The following is a 19,863-nucleotide window of genomic DNA, read 5'->3' as shown; positions in this document are numbered from 1 at the left end:
GCTGTCAGGAAAAGTGCTCTGAGGGCTGCAACTAGCAGAGAGCAGCAAAAGCTTCTACTGCTACTTTAGCAATAAAACAATAAAGAAAATACAGCCCACTGCTGTGTGAGGCAATGACAAGTGACAGCTACTCAGAGCTTCTTTTGCCTCCCTGCACTGAAATGCTCTCCCAGAGATAAAGAAGCACAGGAAACACCAGGGATGGAAGCAGCATCTCACAGAAAGTTTCAAGCCAGGCGATCCCATGGGACTGACAGGATGAATCCAAGAGTACTGAGAGTGCTGGCTGATGTCACTGTGAGGCACTGCTCTATAATCATCAAAGGGCTGTGGAGCTGGGATGTTGCACTCTGGATGACTGGAGAACAAGACGGATAAAGAACTGGCTGTTGGACTGGAGCAGGACTGTTGGGCTTGGGGTGTATTGGTAATGGAACAATATGGGAAGTTTTCCTAAAACCAAACAGAAGGTTCCAACTTTATATGAGAACAGTAACATTTTTAGAAATAAATTTCCAGAGTTTTAGAAAAATGTAGTCAAATAAACACATAATTTGAGCAGCAATATTCTACAGATTACCATTTTTGTCATACTAAATTACATTATACTTAATGCACACAAATGCCTTCATTAGGAAGTCCTTCATCGTCATGGTGTGCCCAAGTGTAAGCACTGAGCTCACAGAAATTATATTCAGTACATAGTTGCACTATAAGGTATCACTTAAAATTCTTGATGTGATTGTACCACAATATTAGTGTTACCAAGAATAGATATCCTATTCTTGATTATGTAATCAAGAAAAACTTCTGGAAATAATATTCAGAGTACAAACTACTTTTAATCAGCAGCTAAATACCAAGATATGATTACTTCGTTGCTCTAATGACATCTGTAATGGATTCCAAGTGCTGTGCCTGATTGCTTCCCAGCTGATCAGGATTCTGTTCATCACTTCGAGCTGTTGGAATTCTGAGATTTCTTGGAGTTCCTCTGCAAAAGCCTTCAACACTGGTTCAGCTAAATGGCTACAATGCATGCTTTAAAACAGTCCATCAAAAACTTTACCCTTGTTACTCCATGATAAAATGTTTTAAGAGGAGAGGAAGATCTGTATTGCCCACTTGTTTTTTACTGACAGGCACTCATTAAAAAGCTGTATAATCTCCCTGTCCTTTTAGGCAACTAGCCCAAGACTGCTAATCCACGGTATCTGCACCACAGTCACTGTTATTTCTGTCATCAGTTTAGACAGAAAGACAGAGGGCAGTAAAATTATACTTTTATGTACAACTTAATGGTTAAATTGTACTTATATGTTTATCAACACACGGCAGAGCAAGCATTTGTATAAACACAAAGGCAATAATGAAGTAATTGTTCCAGCTGAATATTCTACAATTCCTTTTAATAGTGCATTTCCTTAACCACTTTATATAACTACATGATAACGCAGGCTTGAAAATTATTAACATAATTTCAATCACCAAGGAATTATTAGAGAAGTTAAAATATGGTGGCTCAAGTGAGGTAATCACAGAATCACTGAATCATTTAGCTTGGAAAAGACCCTTAAGTTTACTGAGTAATGAACTGCTCTTCCTTGCAATTTCTTGGAAATTGCACAAGGCAGCTTCAAATATTTATACAAGGCACAGCACATCCATCACACAATGCAGGTGATCTCACCAGTACAATCCACTCAGCTTCTTTCACGTCTGTTAGCAAAATGAATAATGCTAATGTTTTGCAAAGCCCTGACAGGTTTGTATTTAAAACATAACCAAGTCTGAGACATACACTGGCAAAAGGGACAATAATGACTACGGAGAACCACTGCTAGGGAAAAAAACCCCAATCAAACCCAATACAGTAAATACCACAAATAATACTTACTGTATCCAGGCATTCAGTGCCCAGCGGAAGTCAGAAGACTGCTGGCTCTAGTTCACACTTAAACTCTACCAACAGAGAAGCCCTTGTTGTTTCAAGTCAAAAGAGACAAAAGTACTCAGAACTTTGCACTGTTTTATGAGTATTTGAGAAAAATCCAGGTAAAAAGAAACTAACTTAGCCTCCAGGATTATTTAAATTTTTTTAAGTGAAAGATCCTTTTCAACAGGATGTGTAACACTCATTATTTGTCCTGACTTTTTTTCCTCTTACAAGGGATACTGAAACAAAAATATTTGGAACACCTACACGAATTAGAAGTCCTAATCAAAACATTTATTAGAAATCTGCTATTGGAAGATGATTCCAAAATTAATGGAAGCACATAAGCCAATAAAACTGCATCGTGGTGTACTTTGTGATCAAGCTATTGAGGTGTTACACAGTAGATTCAATCAAGCTTAAATCTGTTGGTTTTGACACTTTCCCACTCTTTCAGCAAAACTGTGTCCTGATCAAAAGAAAGTCTATAAATACTGTCAATCAATTTGACAGCTAAAGTCTTAAAATTAACATTGTGGGACACTGAAGAAATTAGTGAAAGGTCTCCAATGTGTTTGAAGCCCTGCTGCGTGAGCAAGGGCTGGGAAGCAGCTCCTCAGGTGCAGGTGGAGTGTGAAGCAGAGTGGAACACAAGGCACAGGATGTTTGCAGGCTCCCTGGGTGGATTGCAGTGCTGGCAGTGACAGAGACAGGGCTTTCTGCAGCTCTGCTGCTTATCAGGGCTAAAAAATGTGAAGCACTGTGCTTACATCTGATTTCCAGACCACTCCTCAGCAAGTAACACCACTTCTAATTTCACTTCTAAGAAAAGCACTTCTCTTTCTTGTAATTCATCCTTCTGGTAGTTTGTTGCTCTTACTCTCAGTGTACAAAGGAACACACTGCACTCAAGAGTCCCACAGCCACAGGACAGAGTTGCTAGAGCTTGAACTCACTGACCTTTAGCATTTTAAAAACTTAAGTATTTTAATTTATTAAGCACTAGAAATCTAGAGAATTCTCTGAGACTTATTCACATTAGGTACTCAAAATGACATATCTATTTTTTTCCATTTTCTTGGCATTAGTTTCCCCTAGAGCCCCTTTTTGTCATCTCAAAGCAATCTGTTTAGAAGAAAGACTTTAATTTCAAAGAAAATTTCCTACTGAAAATAATTAATTAATGAAAGCAGCCTTAAGATGAATGCTACAGGAAGTCAGATGAAGAAATCAGAATAATATCTCAAGAATCATCTACAAATCATAGTTTTTTTCCTGTAAAACACCAAAACAGGACCTAATACTAATGATACTTATGAAAGACTATTTTGAAGTCATTAAATTAGCCTTATTGCCAATCTGAAATATAAAAAAAAACTTGATTTACTATCTCCATTCTACATTTTTAATTGCCTTACCTGGCATTCCATGGACAAGGTCTCCACACAGCACAAAGAACTTGGGTTTAGGGTTTAGTTTGTTAACGGCCTGCACTGCTTGCTCTGCTAATTTAATTTCTTCTTCCCATTCATCATCTCCATTGTTAGTGTCTCCATGTGTCCACGCTTTCATCAGTCCAAACTGAGGATCTGCTCCTTGGATAAAGTAGAAGGGCCCCTTCCATTGGTACTCAGCATCTAAGAAGAAAAAGGAGGAAAAAAACACCCAGTAGAGACTAAAAGAGAATGAAAGCTTCCACACATCATTAAATTGATTGTTCTTCACCTCAGTAGGTTGACACTGCTTTAATGCAAGTACAGAATTCTGTACTCATTCATATAGGACAAATACAAAGGGAGAAGTACAAATTTTTCCTCTAACATGTAGTTGTAATAAATGAAAGTATATTAATCTAATTATACTACATAGTAATTACAGACTGATTAGAGGAGAAATATGTGAAGAATTCAGCAAATAGTGCTGGAAATTATGAGACTACAACACAGCACAAGTGTGTAACATTAGATTTCAGCTGACTCTTTTAAGATTCCAATTATTGCTCCTTTAATTAACAAGTCAAAACATACACAAGTTTCACATTTTATGGTTCTAGTAGACTTTTTCTTAAATTATTAAGGACTTAGATGTTTTTTGTTCTCATAGCTTTACAATAAAGTTGGATGTAGCACATTCTTTGCAGTCAGAACTGAAGCTACTCAACAGGACCAAAGCCATCAAACACTAAACCTAGCAACATCAGAATCATCAGCAACTATCCAAAAAAAAAAAAATCCAAATTTACTGCTGCCACAATTGCTCCCAAGACCTACAACACAAAGGTGAGCACTCAGAAACAAATTTTCATTGATAGAGTCAACAGAGTATGCAGAGGACAGGACAGAATCTGTACTGGTACCATTTTTTGTTTACTTCTTTCTCAGTATTGTAATACCAAGTACAACAAATAAAGGGTGATATATATGACTACAAGCCCATTTGGCAGAAAGAAATCTCAACACTGGGAAAATAAAACAAGTTGGCTACAAATTTAAAACAAAAATGGGTAGCCTACACTTGTCTCAAGCTGGAATTCAAGTATAAACACAAATACACTGTGGTTTCTCCAGCTGTCTATATGCATTCATTTGCAACCTGAATATTTTAATTTTGACAGCTCTATTTGACTTAATACATTTACTGCTGTTGGAGGTTTTTAAACAGCATTTAAACTGTTAAAAACTCACTGACTACTACTGATCTATAGCTGAATCTAAAAAGAAAAGATAAAAATGATTTAAAATTAAAATATAATCCATAAATATACTCTTATATCATGTCAGTCTGATCTGAAATTCATTTTGAGGCAAAACTAGTCTTCTAGTAACAGTAGAGAAGTAGCATGTCCAACACATGGATGTACTTTTGATTTCCTTCCACAAGCTCTAGAACTGAAGCTTCACACTTTTCAAGAAGGGGAGTGTGTCTCTTTCAAGCAAGGTTAGAAAACAGAACTCAGAATTCATCTCTTGCACCATGGATATGGATAGGCTGGAGTGAGGGATGAGGAATGCTGGCAACTCCCAGAAGCTGCTTGTAATTGTCATCTGTTGCTATGGTATCAGATCATTTTGCCAAATGAAAGCTTCTGCACTTTAGTTAAACTAACATTTAATTTCTAAACAAAATTATTTATATACTAGCACTGACATACTCTAAATAATAATCATGTATTTTAAAGACACACAATTCTAGCCACTCATTGGCTTTTAATTCTGAAATAAAATTTATTCTTCAAGTTATGCAACTGTTCAGAGATGTGAAAGGATCCATCTACCCATGAGTTTGCAGTAGAAGCCTTATGGAACCAGTTGAATGCCATAAAGTAATTTAGGTTTTTATTTTATGACTTGCATGAAAAAATATAATTGCCAGAAAAGCAGCTTACATGATGCAGTAAAGGCACTGTTTGTGCAGAGGTATCAACTTACAGTTTTTATAGGTGGAAAGCTATAGCAAAAAAGTCAGTTAAGGAAGCTTGCATCAGAAACCCTTTACAACCTCTACAAAACAATAAAAAATAAAAAAAGGGAATGTCTGAAACAGGAACTTGGTTTGGAGAAGTATCACAATTTATTCATTAAGTGGAGAAAAAAAAGATCAAACCTTTGAACAATATGGCAGGACTACTAATACCAGTCCCTCTTCCAGCAGCTTGACAGACAGTACTGATAAATCAAGGCTGGGCAAAATCTAGTTGTTCCTATTTTTTATTCTGAAGCCAGTATTTTTACCATAGTAGCCTAAGTAAAATATAGTTACATTTATTTATTTTTACAGAGACTAAGAAAAAAGAGCTAGCATTTGTTTTTTAAAGACTGTGTTTCAAGTATGGACAGACTGTGTTATCCTTTCAGAGCCTCAGCAATGGTGGGTGGTAGCACAGACAGCTGGAGCACCTGGAGCAGTCCTGGCTGGGTGGCCCAGGCAGCAGGGCTGGCTCAAGTCCCAAGGAACAGGGAGCTTTGGATAGAACACTTGAACATACACAAGGAAGCAGACAATGCACAGTCAGGGAGCAGGTGGGAAAAGCAGACTAGGGGTTATTCTAATATATGCTTCAGGGATATTTTATTTTCCTGACTTACATTCACGCCAGTGCAGTAACACTCTAGGTTTTAAGTACCTGAATGTTTCTAAGACTGTGCACAGATGCTCTGGTTTGAGTGGGTGAGTGATGGTCATGTGAGGCAAAGAGAGAGACTGATAAGATGATTTTCAAAAGAGAAGTTCAGTACACAGACAGAATCAAGAAATGGCAGAAGAAAGGAGAAACAGAAGATGCAGGGGTGGAGGTGGTGAAGAGTGGGGAGAAAAGGAAGGAGATAGGAGGTGAAAAAAGAAAGGAACTGAAAATGATGCAAAGGTATATGCTATATTCTCCTGTAGGAAAGAAAAAGATAAAATGAAGAAAGTGAAGCAGGGATATCAGAAGACAGCCAGGAATCAGGGCTACATAAATACCATTTAATTAAAATGCTAGTTTAATTAACTGGTCTTAGTCAAGTAATTCAGTCAATAGCTATTTCTGTGGCATTCAACAACTCATCAAATAGTTATAAAAATAACAGTAAGGTTGAATAAATATTTTCTACCTTTGTCTTGTTATTTGATCACCCCAACCAGAAACACAAAAAAACAGCCCTAGTACTTAAATTCTATTTAGCTTATTACTTACCAATTGGTACTCACTGATTTTGCTTCCCATGAAACCAAAGTGTATGGGAAGAAAATAATGTTACGACACTGTTTAGACTTACAACTTAACTTTTTCCTTAAAGTCAGGAACGTGCTTTAAATACTGCGAAGTACTATAAATATAAAAGCAGAATATCATGATGACAGTTGTGTAAGTACACTGCCACTGGTGCAAACTTGCACCTGGCAATCTGAAGTCTGTTTTGAATTCAGCTCACCCAGGATGTAATTCTTGAAGTGCCCTCACTGGTGTGTCTTCAGAATTGCTTTTCCAAGTTTCTCCTCATCTGTGCACGCCATGACACCAGTCCAGCTAAAGTTTCAAGTGTTGTTACTAGTGCAATTTCACTAATTCTGCTGAAAACCCCGTGACTATGTATTCATGAGTGCTCTTCCAACAATATAGTAAGAGGGTGGCAACAAGAAACAGCTGGGAAAAGCATCTCCCACTACCAAAGTTGGATCCAGACATCTTCTGCCTTACCATGAAATGGTTTATCAATGGAACCTGTTCAGATTATTATTCTGAACCCTCCCTTTCTCCCTCACCAACTGCTTGTTGGTACCCACAGAACAGGTACTGTGGGCCAGCAAATGAACCTTGTCTGCCCTGTGAGGCCCCACAAGCCCTGTTTGAACCCCCTTCTCTGGTCTTTGCACTGGATCTCAAGAGCAGGATTCAGAGAACATTCTGCTCCCATGCTGCGGGTCTGCCCAAGTCTGGCAACCCTAACGCACACCACTGGACACAAATGGTGGGAGGGCCAACAGCTGCTTCTGCAGCCATCCTCTAGTCATGATCCAGGTCCCAGCTGCTATTCTGAAGGTATCAGTTAAATACCATGTACAATGGCTATCATTATTTCTGTGGGAATAACAATAAAGGCATCCTTCTCACTAGGAGTTTGAATTTTAAAGCCTTTAGATGAGCTATATAGTTGTATTAGATGAAGTGCATGCTAGGCAAAACAATAGAAGATTAGGATTCAATTAATAATTTTTTTCTGTCTTCTTGCTTCCATCACAAAATTGAATGAAACTGAGAATGCCTGAAAATTGGCTCTTCATCCCTATAGACATTGAAGCTGTTTGCAATTTTCAGAGTATACCCTAACAATAAGAAATCACAAATGCAGAACAAAGTTGACAGACTTCTCCAATAAACTGATGTATATATGGTTTTCATTTCTGAAGGACAAACTATGTCTGTGGAGTTGCTCTTACATACCAATCAATAGAAAACTCCTAATTCAAATCAATTTTGGTCCCAGACGTCCTTAAAAGCACAGCTGATCACCACAGAAGTCCAACTTCTGAATATGTTGTTCTGCCTCAGTTTCAATAGTTTCCTATTCTTTTTCTGCTCCCATGCATGCCAAAGTACAGACAGAGGATCAATTTTTAGTAGCATTGGCTGAAAAAACAGTGCCAGCTTCTAATTTTATCTAAGGATTAATTCTGTGAAGGACTGAAGAAGTCAGCAGCAACTCACCAGAGAAAACCTCAGCCATGTCACAGGCAAAAAGACACTTCAAGGACTTAGGTGGGATTTCAGCTGAATCTCCCAGCTTCTAAAGGACAATAGCTAATCTCTCGCTGTGCCTTCATTTCTTCCCCTTTTGCTTTTCCTAGTTTCGCCTCTCTTTTCCTTCCCCATTCCCAAGGATCACAAACACATCTTTTGAGACTGCTCATAAAACCCACTGGCCTCTGACAGGCTTGTAGTACTGGTAGGATTTCCAGTATTTTCCTGGTGAGATTTTTTATAATTTTTCTAAGTATATTGGTTGGGTTCAACAGTATATTGGTGTTGTTCTTCCTCTACACTCTGCAGAATTTAATGGAAACAAATTAGTTATGGGAAGTTACTTCTGTCCATAACCTCTCTTTAGACATTACTGTGTCAGAGCAGTTTGGACATGGATGTATCTCCAGTGCCTGCTCAGTCCATCATGGGCAGTAACAAATACGAAAACGACCTCATTGTCACGTTGGGTTTGACAGGAGAATCAATACCACTTCTCAGAAAATCAGAGGAAATGGGAAACATGGTTCCCTGCCTTTAGTTGTCTTTGCCTACAAAGTGTGCCAGTGACTCTTTTTCTGGGTAAAATTGAAACAGAAGCATAACCTTGGTTTTCCTCTACGCAGGAAGGAAAATTGAATCCCTTAAGTGAAGCAAGTATGCATACATCATAGACAACACAAACAGCTACAATTTGTTTCCATCACTCTCAGTCCTGAAATAACTGGAAAACCAATAAAGGAATTGGGCTACATTCTTAATAATTCCTTGTTAATATTAAAATATTATCAATAGATTAGCTCAGAAAACTCATCATTTTTCTATGTCTAAATACAAAATATTTCAGTCTAAAGAAATGTGTGTATCTTTCAGCTGCTTTTTCCCATGTGTACCTGGGAGTCTACCAAAAATATGACTATTGAAGGTTCTGCTGAATGACCAAGGCAACCTGTCATGAGTTATGCAATTTTAAGTACCAGGGGAAAAAAACAAACCTTCAAAACAGGTATTAAAATACATTTACAGAGAGAAAATAAAACCTTTTAAAGAGTAATTATTCTAGAAACTATGTATTACAAAAATACTGTCAGTAGAAACACTAAATGACAGAATATGGTTTCTCAAATAAATGAGACAGTGCTGTTATCAAGAGACATACTTTTAAACTTCTTAGATAACTATCAAGGTAAGAAATGCCCCCTCAGATACAGTTTATTTGTACTGAGGGCTACAGAAGCTAAATTCTAGTCATGCCTTATGCCCACTCCCAAATTTAACATGTAAACTCATTACAAAAACTTTACAGCCCAGAACTGTAGGTGTGAAGGGGGGTGGCTTGCATAATGACAAGGTGAAGTCACAGAAAGTTTCTCAAAACCCACATAAAAATTTCCCTAATTCATATGAGAGTTGGAGACAGTACTGGGAATGGAATATGCAAGCTGGGAAGCAGTTCTGATCAGTGCTCAAAAATATTACTGTTGAAGAGCTCTAGAACAGTAATCATAATATGCCAAGATCCAACGCTCTTCTGAAAGCAAGAAATCATCTGCGGTTGTATTTAATTTCAAAGGAAGGCGAATTATATATAATTATGATGCTTTTAAAAAGTGCAAAAATCCTTGAAGGCAGCATGGAAACTATTCAAAGACAGTATCCCAGAGGCTCAGACCATATGCACAGCATTTACTAAGGACTTCAGAAAGACCAAAAAGAATCTAGACTGCCTAAACTACTTAAGTAACAGCCATAAGGAGGCTAGTAAGAGCAGGACAGTGTCCTTTGAAAAGCTAAAGCATTCAGATAAATTAAAAAAAAAAAAAAAGTAAATATTTTATACACTGGAGAGATTTTATATACTGAAGTCCAAGAAGTCAAGCTAAAAAAAGTGAATAATTGGAACCAGCCAAAATCTGAGAACTGATAAAGCACTTTGTAGGGAAATTAGGATCAGGTAGCCTGACAGACACCCACTAAGGTTAACAGGTGTTCCAGACATGCAAGATGCACCCAAAAATAAAGACTAAAAAGAAGAAAAGCATGGTACATTTTTGTATCCACATGTATTGTGAGGGAATATGTGAAGATCTAATGTGATAATTCCTCCTGACAGACAGCACATCAGATCTGCCTCAAATCAAAATATCAGTAGATGACTTAAAAAATGGGCATAGGCACTAACAAAATCACACAGATTAGATGGCATCCGTAGAACTCCTCAAAAGTGAAAACCAGTGAACTTCTGGGGAGTTATCCTTAAAACTGCCTTTGCACCAAAGGAACAGGGAGGTGGCCACTACTGCATCTACATTTAAAGGGGTTTCCTGAGCAATCTGGTAACAACTGACTGCAAAAGGCATCTGTACAGAGAAGTCATGGAAATGCTAACCAAGACAGTAGTTCCTGTGTTTATTGATTCTTCAGAAAGCATAATCAACAGTTTTACAGGGACAAGGGAGATCCACTTGATCCCATCTCCAAGATGGATATAACTCAACAGTTACTCACCAGAGACTCTTAGGGAAGCCAAGATCTCTGGAAATACAAAATTAAGTCCTTGCATGCATAGGAAACTGGTAAGAAAAACAAAAATGCACACGGCACCCAGATCCCGCCTGATCTGTACTGGGACCTATACACTGTCCAACAAACTCAAACCAATCTGAGCAGCTGAACAGAGAGGCAGTGGAATTTCCTATAATTAAGCCATTTGGCAGCATTAGAATCAGGCCTGGTTGTGAAGAGCTGAAGAGAGACTTCCTATGCAGTGACTAGTCAAAAAAGGATGAACTTCGTGTAAAAAACTGCATTATAATGCACATGGGAAAAACAGCACCAACTTCAAATGAATTTTACCAAGTGCTACCAAGAAGTCAGCTCAACATTCAAATATGGCAAAAAATCCTTGAGAGATTGGAAAGGAATAGAGAACAAAGCAAAACGAAAATATGAGAAGTAACTGAATAGACTTTGAGTGTATGTAAAAGACTGATAAGGGAGGCATGATAGAGGAACACAAAATCACATGTAGAACTGAGACTGTGAAGATGCAACACTGGTTATTCGCCGGTTCCACATAAAGGTTTTGGAACCGTCAACTAAAACTAGCAAAAGACAGGTTCAAACAGACACTTCTCAACCAGTTAAACTGACAGGACTATCACTTGTTTAGTTACTTGAAAAAAGCGTTCTACCACTTTCACAGAAATTCTTTGCACAGCATGCTACTGACATACTTGGGACCAAAAAAAATTAAAAGAAAACCCAAAACAAACCAAAGCAAAGTAACCCCCTGACTTCTGGAGAGAAGTGGTGAAGACAGCACTTACCCAAACATATGGTCCTGTTTCTTCACTCAAATACTAATAGAAGGAGTAGACAGTTGAAGCAAAATTTCACATGGGTAGAAAAGAGATAATTTATTTTAGAAAGTAATGTCAAACCATACAAAGGTCCCTTGCCAAGCAGGTAGGGTATTTATACACTATTTACTACTGTGCCTCATTGATTATATGGATAATTTCAATTCCTCACCTCAAGCTCCTAATTCACATGTCCCACATCAAGGGCAAATTAGAGTAGGTTACAGGTTATGTTATGTAAAAGCAGACTGAACAAATTACCAGGAGGGAAGAGGGTGTGGAAGAGGAACATTGCAGAAAGGGCAGTAAGAAAAAAAAGCAAATTTAGCTCTCAATACTGGCTTTCAAATTTTGAAAGGAAACAGTATGCCAAGCCATAGTAGTGGCGGTAAATGCTTCATGTGGATAAAATAATGTTTAACAGGAGTGAAACCTTATGACTGAGAAAAGCAACAAAACAGTTAACTGATTTTTATCTTAAACCACGTGAATTTTTGCCTCAGTTTTATCAGCCCTTGGTTCTCTTTTTTTTCTAATCATTTCGTTATTAAAACGTTGTGTTGAACTTTAGCCTCTTAAGAAAGACCCAAGTGAATTATTTACAAAAAATATTGCACCTAAAGATGGTAGCTGGACTATGATAGCCTAACAAATCCTGAACAAGATTAAAAGCAACCAACTGGTACGAAAAATCTTAACTAATAATTAAAGAATTTCAAACAAGGGCACTTGAGGAGAAAGAAGCATACCTGGAAAACAGATTCCCAAATTATATTTTCTTCCATGTTTAAGGAAATTTTCAAGGAGTTAGATACAGTTTTTATTCAGAAATTTTTACACTGCTGTTGAACACTCCTTTTGTAAAAATTTCACTATACCGTTGATTTAACTAGATGGCTTGTCTGCCATCTGTCCCCTCAGCAAATGCTAGGCATTCTGTTCCAAGCCAACCAGACCATCTGCAATTAATAGGTTGCCAGAATGGCTGTATACATATACTTCACATGCTCTGAGTCGGTGATTTTTCTTTATTTGGCAACAAGCAAAGCCAAATATTTCCAGTGCATCCCAAGAAAAGACCACAAAATTGTTGGGATGGTATAGCCTTGCTAACCTCACCAAACCAATACAATTTGAAATTCATAAATACAGAGAAATAGAAGACCTTCTATACATGGCCATAGGAAGTGCTTTCTTAACACAGCTGTGTCCCTGAAAAACCCCGGCACACTGTAGAACCTCCATCCTTGGGAGAATTTTACAGACAGGTGCATACACTGAGATGTTCAACGTGCTCCTCTGTGCCTAGCCACAAGCAAGAACCAGCTGTTACAGGCGGCTGCCACCTTTGGCTCGGCCTCGTCCCCCTATCCACCTGGCAGGTGTGGAAGCACGTCTGCCTTGGCTGGCTGCAACCCAGGGTTCGCACTGCTGCTTCTGCACAGCGGGGAAGGCCAGGGAAGCACCTGCGTTGCGGACTCCCAGCCTGACCGAGGCTGAGCACCCCAGGGAAAGAAGCATCTTACCAAGTTATGAACCACTCTACGGCTGCCTTTCGTTTGAGCACCATTAACAGTGACCCAGCGGTAACCTGTTAGGTCACCCCTACAGGTACAAACACAGGACAACACAGTGCTGGTACCAAGAGTTTCACAGCAGTTTTCCCGTTCAGCAGCACGGACAAAGATTTTAAAACGAACCCACTGCAAGAAATACTGGCACCTTCATGGGAGACGGAGCGTGGGGGCAAACTTGGCCGGCTCCGGGCGCGCCCCGGCACAGCGGGGGCAGCGAGGCGGCCACAGCCCCGCGCCCGTCCGCGCCGCGGCCGCCCGGTGCCCCCCACTCCCCGCCACGGACTCGCCGGCAGACAGCCCAGGCCTCGGCGCTCCACGCCTCCCTTTCCCCGGCGGCAGCTCCTCCCGCCGCCGGGGAAGCCCAGGGCCTCCCTCCGCACGCCCCTCCCGCCCGGCAGCGCGGCGGGGAAGAGCCCGCAGGCGATGGCGCGGCTCGGCCGGCGCTCTCCGTACCTGGGCGGAAGGCGGTCAGAGTCCTGCCGCGGGCTGTCAGGAACGCATCCCCCAACGCCGCCGCCATCGCCCCGGCCCGCGCGGCCGCTGCCACCGCCGGGCCCGGGCGCCGAGGGGGCGTCACCGCCTCCGCCGGGGGCGGCGCCTGGCGCGGGCGGGAGGCCCCGGGAGGCCGCGCGGGCCCGGCCGCTGCGGTCGCTGCGGCCGCGCTGGAGTCTGTGGGCCAGTGTGAGGGGGCGGCGGGGAGCGGTGGTCAGGAGGCTTCGGGGCGAGCCCTGGCAGCGGGATATGCTGCGGGGAGGTTCTCGGCACCGCCATGTGCGGGGGGTGGCTTCGGGTGGAACCTGCCCCGAAGATGCGCTGGCTTTTAAATGAATTATAATAAAGTAATAGATTACATCATACATTACATTTTCAGCTTGTTCCTAACCTGCGAACTGAAGTAACACCGTGTCTAAAAACATTGGCAGCCTTCCTTTGTTTCTTCATGGGTTGTTCTCGTCAGGTTTCCCCAGTGTTTAAACGTGCTCCCAAATTTAGATATCGCCGGCAAGTACTCTCTGAAAAAGAAAAGTTATGCAGAAAAAGCAAATATCCAGTGTGTCCGTGCTGTCAGGGCCCCTAGCTCGGCCTGTCCTGCCCTGCTCACGGCTGTGGGCCCCGTGGCGGGCACGGACCAAGGCCCACACAATTCCTGTTTCTGTCAGAACCAAGCTACACAGTGAGGTGAGGACTGAAATATATGGGTGACCCTTACAAGGCAATGTTTTCTTTATCTCTTCTGACCTAGAATCCCTTTTTGACCCAGCCATACAGGAACAACAGTACGGTTGCAGTTTCCCAGCTGAACAGCCGGGATCCCATTATTCTGCATGGTGCAACATGCAGCGTTCTTTCTGAATGCCTCTATTCATCGTGTGAAATCTGCAGCAACGTGCTAGGTAAGGTTAATGTTGTCAACTAAAACGTATTCCTATGGCTAGATGGCTTTTCCATCTCTAAAATGTGTGTATTATTATCCACAAGTAAAAACAGCTTCAGTCCTACTTGTAAACTGCTTGACGATCATTAGATGGAAAGCGCTAGGGGAATTAGTTTTTATTAAGTAGTTTTTGTCAATTCCCCTCTTTATGAGGCAGCATGGGGTATATTAAGCAAATAAAAACTAAAGTGAATTTTTAAGTCTCAGGTGAAGCCTATCTAAATATCCCAATGCCATCATAGGAAGAGGTGATCACAGTCTCATGGTGGAACTGCTCATGCTAATATAAGAGCAGTTGGCTCAGTCATGCAAAGAAATTTTTTACCTCTTCTATTTCTTTTCCATTTACTTCTCATCTGCTTAATAGGGCTGAGCAGCTATAAACCAGAATATATGTCTGCTGCATGACTTCAGCTAAACTCAGGATTAATTTTGCAAATGAAATAACATCAAGATTCAGCCAAAAAATGTAGGTTGTTTTGGCAAGGCAGCATAGTGTGGTTCTGGAGCACAAGGACATGAGATTGTGATCAACACCTGAATTACCTTTGTCTTACTTAACCTGGATGTGTTGCTAAAGGCAACCACGTTTGCTGTCAAGTTATGCATGTCTGAAAGATTGAATCAGACCTAGCAGAGATGGGGTTTGTAAGATTGTCTAGATTTATCTCAGTCTCTAATTTCACAGCTTTTTTTTTTCTATACATGTATAGGGTGCTCTCCTCTACAAAATTCTGTTGTCAGTACTGTATTTGATGGCTTTGCAGGATGGGTCATGGATGAGCCTCAGGATGCTCAGCTCTTTCTAGGTGATGATGATGGTGAGTGTGCAGCCTGCCTATGTTGCCTCCTATTCAAGTGGAATCCTTTCATCTTAGATCACCTTGAGCATTACTTACGGTAATGAGGATGCCACGAGAAATTTTAATTTTGTAATTTAAATACATTTTCTTGCGATTTTACATCCTGAGTGCAGAAGTGTTTTCATCTGCAGAAATAAAGGAACATTTGCTTATAAACGTGAGAACTGAGAATCAGGACTGTGTGTGCAGGAGGGGGATTTCAGCTCTCTCCTGCTTCCTTTACTCTGCCAGATTTGAAGTATGCATTTTTGAAGCCAAGCTCATGGACCAAATGCTTTACAGCTAAACTCATTTTACTATGACTAAGTCGTTTAAAGTTACTACTGATCTATGTTGGTTTAATTATAGATTTTCATGGACTCATTCCAGATGGGGCCTAGATAAAGCATCAGAATTTTGTCATAGGACTTGATTTGTTATACAAAGTGTCATGAATATAATGGCACTGAATAAATAATTTACAGTAGCACGTGTCTCCTCTTATTTATAGAGTATAAATTGAGAGTTTTACTAATTTTATAGAGTTAGTGTGAACATACAGAGGGAAATGTACCATTCTGGGAGGGCATGCAGTATATTGAAAATAAGAGATTAAAAGTGGGAAATGTAGGCTTGAAAATAAAATTCTTTTATAAGGTTTAGCTTAGTAAGAATATGTGAATAGAATAGTGCAGATCTGTGGAGTCCAGATCTTGGAATACTTACTTGAGTGTGCTTTAGATCATGCTGCCAACACTTACAGTTCTTGGAAGTTCTGAAAAATCCAGTAACAGAGATACTACCTTATTTTTTACTGCAGTTTAAAGTAAGACTGTATGCACCTTGAGGGACCTCAATAAAGTAGTAATGAAACAACTAAATTATTATAAAATTTACTATCTCTATTAAGAAATTCAATCTCAGCAAATGACAAGATGACAAAGAACAAAACTGGAAGAGTACAAAAGGTGAAAAGGACATAACAAGGTTGGTCTTAACACTGGAATTAAAATTACAGCACAGACAGATATGCCGATTTGAAACTAAACCATTTTAATCTTATATATAGAATAGAATGACTATGTGCCATCTGGAATTCAGGGAATCCAATGAATGTTGGAGGTGTAAACAATGCACACAGCAGTATCAACATCTGTTTTCAGTGCCTGCTGATATATATGAGTCCTTGAGGGAAAAGTTGGAGAAAATAATGGAAATTGATAAAACCTGATGATAGAAAAAGGATCACATATAATTGTATTTGTTTAGGAAGAATATGGATTTACTCACGCTAAAAATAAATAGTGCATACAATGTATTGTCTGTTTTTCAGGAATCTCTTCTCCCTGTAAGTCCTTGAAAAGGACAATATTCATAGCAAATGCAACATTTTGGAAGGTTTGGCATGGGATACAGTGCCTCTCCTTCCCCAGAAACAGCTAATGGATAAATATCAGTAAGTTCTGAAAACCTACAGTAGTTAACTCTTAGGAGTCCACTCCTATGTCCTGCTGCATTGCTGAGAATGAGACTCCAGGATGGCTATGCCATTGCAAGTAAATTTAGCAATCTGAGCCTAAACCATTACAGAATATTACAAAACATAAGATTGGATTTTCAATACAAACAAAAATGAATTACTACACTAAAAATTAATTACTGCTAGCAATGTTAAAAAAAAAGGCTCTGTTAATATTTGGACTCAACATCAAATGGTCTTCCATTTTCAAAGGGCCCACAAAATAATATAAAAAATATTAAAAATGTTTTGCACAAACCTGCTTAAAAGTATTAGTTGACCAGGACCAATATTTTGTTTCTAGGAAGGGAACAATGATGACATTGATTATTTCCATAGCTAAAAATCCACAATGTAATTGATTTTTATCTGACTCATTTAGTGTGGGCAGGCTCCATTTGTTCAAGAAACCTGTAATATATTCTTTGAATCACTGTAACTATGAGAGATATAAAAGCTGATGTAATGAGTTAAACACACTATTTAACTCAATTTGTTTTGCACACTGAATTCCAATTTCTGACACAGATACAGGTTCTAACTAGAGCTACTGCTCATTTTTGAAGATGTCTTGTTAATTTTCTGTGCTCCCAATTATTCAAGAATTCTACTTTATTCAGGGTGCCTCTGGTTTTAGAATTCCCTGTCCTGAGATTTCATTTTCAGGTACACTGAGAACTTGCACCTTTCATTGAGTGATTGAGACCTGGGCTAGCAGCAAATTTGAAAGTCGTGACTAGTAAAGACTCCAGTGAATGAGAGAGCCAGACTAGGAGGAATTATTTGATCTGTGCATATCTTTGACACATTTGAATCAAAGGGTTAAAAGAACTTAGAAGCTAAAAATGTGGCTCGCAAAACAGAAGCAATGTATTTTGATTAAGAGCTTATTTAGAGGAGTTGAAACTATGTAGACTGTTTATTATTACCAGATGCAGCTAGCTAAAGCTAGGACAATATAGTACTTGCTTGACTTGGTTGTGTTTGTAGGAGACAAGAAACATGAGCCATTGTGAAGATAAGAAACTATAGCTGCACCTGGGCCCAGAAGCCAGCCAGAACCAGGATGTGGAGGGCCAAGAGACCAAAGAGACTGCCAACAAGACAAAGATAAAAAGTTTTATTGTGAGGAAGTCATCCCTGACTTCATCTTAAGAGGCCACTAACCCATTTTGAAACCCACCAACCCGTTTGCAGAAAAGAGCTATGCAGGTGCGGAAAGACCTTAAGCTCATTATAATACTAAGTGGGGGTAGGTGGAGTTAGGTAATGCATATATATAGGTGTAGTGAATAATTATATGAATATGTAAGGTTTTCATGGATAAAAGAGGGCAAGAGCCCTGTGGATTTTGCACATGCCTGTAAGAGATTTCTCCCAGGTGTTCCCAACGTTGTAATAAACATACACTTTCTGACTTTAATTGGTTAGAGAGTTTGTCCATGTTTCACATTCAGTGTCTGCTCCTGAAAAGTCATGAATATTTGGGTCATGAGTTTGTATTCAAACTGCTAGACAGAAAAATTGCATAGGAGTCCAGCAGGGCTATTTGGAACTGATTGCTACCTCATCCTGAACTATCTAAGAATTTTCTGACTTAACTGTTCTCCAGAATTTTTCCTGTCAGAATTGGGCAGCAGTTGCCCACTATCTAAGGTTTATGATTCCCGCTGCTCATCAAGACCTGTTCAGTCACAAACTGAAGGGAATTAGGAATAGAAATGGATTTGTAGAAACTATTTATTATATATATCCACATAGATATCTGTGTTTTTGGAGTACTACAGGTTTCAGGTATATACTGTTTGACTCGGTCTAAGAAGAAAATATAAGTTTAAAACCTTTTATATCAGAACTTGATCTCAAATTTGGACTTGTTGGACTTTTCTTATTTGAAACAAATAGATTTTCCATTAATATACAAGAAAAACAGAAAACTGGAAGAAAGATTAGTATTTACTTTATGGCTCTGTATAGATAACTCTTGAGACTGCTTTCTCTTTCTTTGCTGATAAATGATATCTTATTAGAAAAAAATAAAACCCCTGATGATCATTGACCACAGTTGCTATTTCTGAAAAAACGAAAAACAAAAAACCAACTCAAAAGAAGCAGCAATCTTTCAAGTATTAAAATTCAATAAACAGTCAGAACACTTTGATACTTTTTAACTGGGCATACAACAGGGCATTGGTCTTTTCCTGGTTCACTGGTTAATGCAAAATGCATTGCAAGTGTACTAGATGAGTCTCTTTGTTTTCTTGCTCAAAGCATAATTTTTTTTTTGTCAGACTGGAAAAACTCATTTTTAAATTACAAGTGACATACAAGTAATTTGGGTGTTTTGAATAAAATGGATACCTCCTTTTTCTTCTATAAAGAGATTTCATCCTCTTTCAGAAAAGGGATTTTCCTTGTTCACCGAATTTTAACCAAATATATTTCTCAGAAGCACATGTACCTCACCACCGGACAGGACATAACAAACCGGATATAAAGAAACAGTGACATCACATGAATGAGAAGAACAAAGAGTGACTACAAAAAAACTGTGAAAGAGAACTCATTGTCATACCCCTTTGCAAAGATGCAGCTTCTTCTACAGAGTGAAATTTGACCACAGGAATGTCCTCTAAGTGGACAAGGCTCCACTTAGGTTTCCTGAAGTGGAAACAGTAGTTGTATATCAATGAGGCAAATAAATCCTCTTGTTGATTTGCCTTCCTGAGTCCCCTTCTGCCTCTACTCTCCCCTCAAAATACAGCCTAATAAATTGCATTGGTGGTTCAGGGAATCTTTGCTGCTTTGGAGAATGATTTATGTTCCCTAAACTCTTCATACAACTCTTCTACACATTAGTATTCACTCATATTGTGTGCCAGGTTTTGCATGTGAAGTAGATCTTAAAATTGACTTTACCATCTGTGATGTCACTAATATAGCAGTCACTGAATTTCCTGAAAAAGGATGAC

General features: G+C 39.3%; 2 protein-coding genes across 11 annotated transcripts in view; one reads left to right on the top strand and one right to left on the bottom strand.

The window, feature by feature from the left end:
* CPPED1 (calcineurin like phosphoesterase domain containing 1) overlaps nucleotides 1–19,863 on the bottom strand; it is a 58,367-nt gene that overhangs the window by 25,893 nt on the left and 12,611 nt on the right. For 4 of the 7 annotated variants that reach the window (XM_086853731.1, XM_086853729.1, XM_086853730.1 and 1 more), the window contains exons 3-4: nucleotides 13,979–14,108; nucleotides 3,355–3,573 (exon numbers count right to left, since the gene is read on the bottom strand). In XM_086853731.1, the coding sequence (XP_086709857.1) occupies nucleotides 3,355–3,573; nucleotides 13,979–14,012 (253 nt within the window). In that variant the 5' untranslated portion in view covers nucleotides 14,013–14,108. Of the gene's footprint in view, nucleotides 1–3,354; nucleotides 3,574–11,485; nucleotides 11,519–13,240; nucleotides 13,340–13,548; nucleotides 13,699–13,978; nucleotides 14,109–19,863 lie in introns of those variants that run through there. The other 3 variants (XM_086853733.1, XM_086853734.1, XM_086853728.1) reach the window with 3 other exon arrangements.
* Nucleotides 14,108–18,933, top strand: LOC147650041 (uncharacterized). 4 transcript variants are annotated; one of them, XM_086853739.1, is made up of 5 exons: nucleotides 14,108–14,274; nucleotides 14,357–14,489; nucleotides 15,298–15,351; nucleotides 16,706–16,828; nucleotides 17,882–18,933. In XM_086853739.1, exons 1-4 carry the CDS (start codon nucleotides 14,125–14,127, stop codon nucleotides 16,813–16,815), a joined length of 447 nt encoding a protein of 148 aa, XP_086709865.1. In that variant the 5' UTR covers nucleotides 14,108–14,124; the 3' UTR covers nucleotides 16,816–16,828; nucleotides 17,882–18,933. The 4 variants fall into 4 exon arrangements, with proteins under 4 accessions (XP_086709865.1, XP_086709864.1, XP_086709866.1 ...); XM_086853738.1 differs by having other exon boundaries at nucleotides 15,244–15,351; nucleotides 17,882–18,314; XM_086853740.1 differs by lacking the exon at nucleotides 16,706–16,828 and having other exon boundaries at nucleotides 15,244–15,351; nucleotides 17,882–18,103.

This window comes from Cyanistes caeruleus, chromosome 17 (assembly GCF_971803275.1).
Source record: "Cyanistes caeruleus chromosome 17, bCyaCae1.hap1.1, whole genome shotgun sequence".
NCBI lineage: Eukaryota > Metazoa > Chordata > Aves > Passeriformes > Paridae > Cyanistes > Cyanistes caeruleus.
The sequence above is the reverse complement of the archived record's forward strand: the minus strand, read 5'-3'. Positions and strand labels throughout refer to the sequence as shown.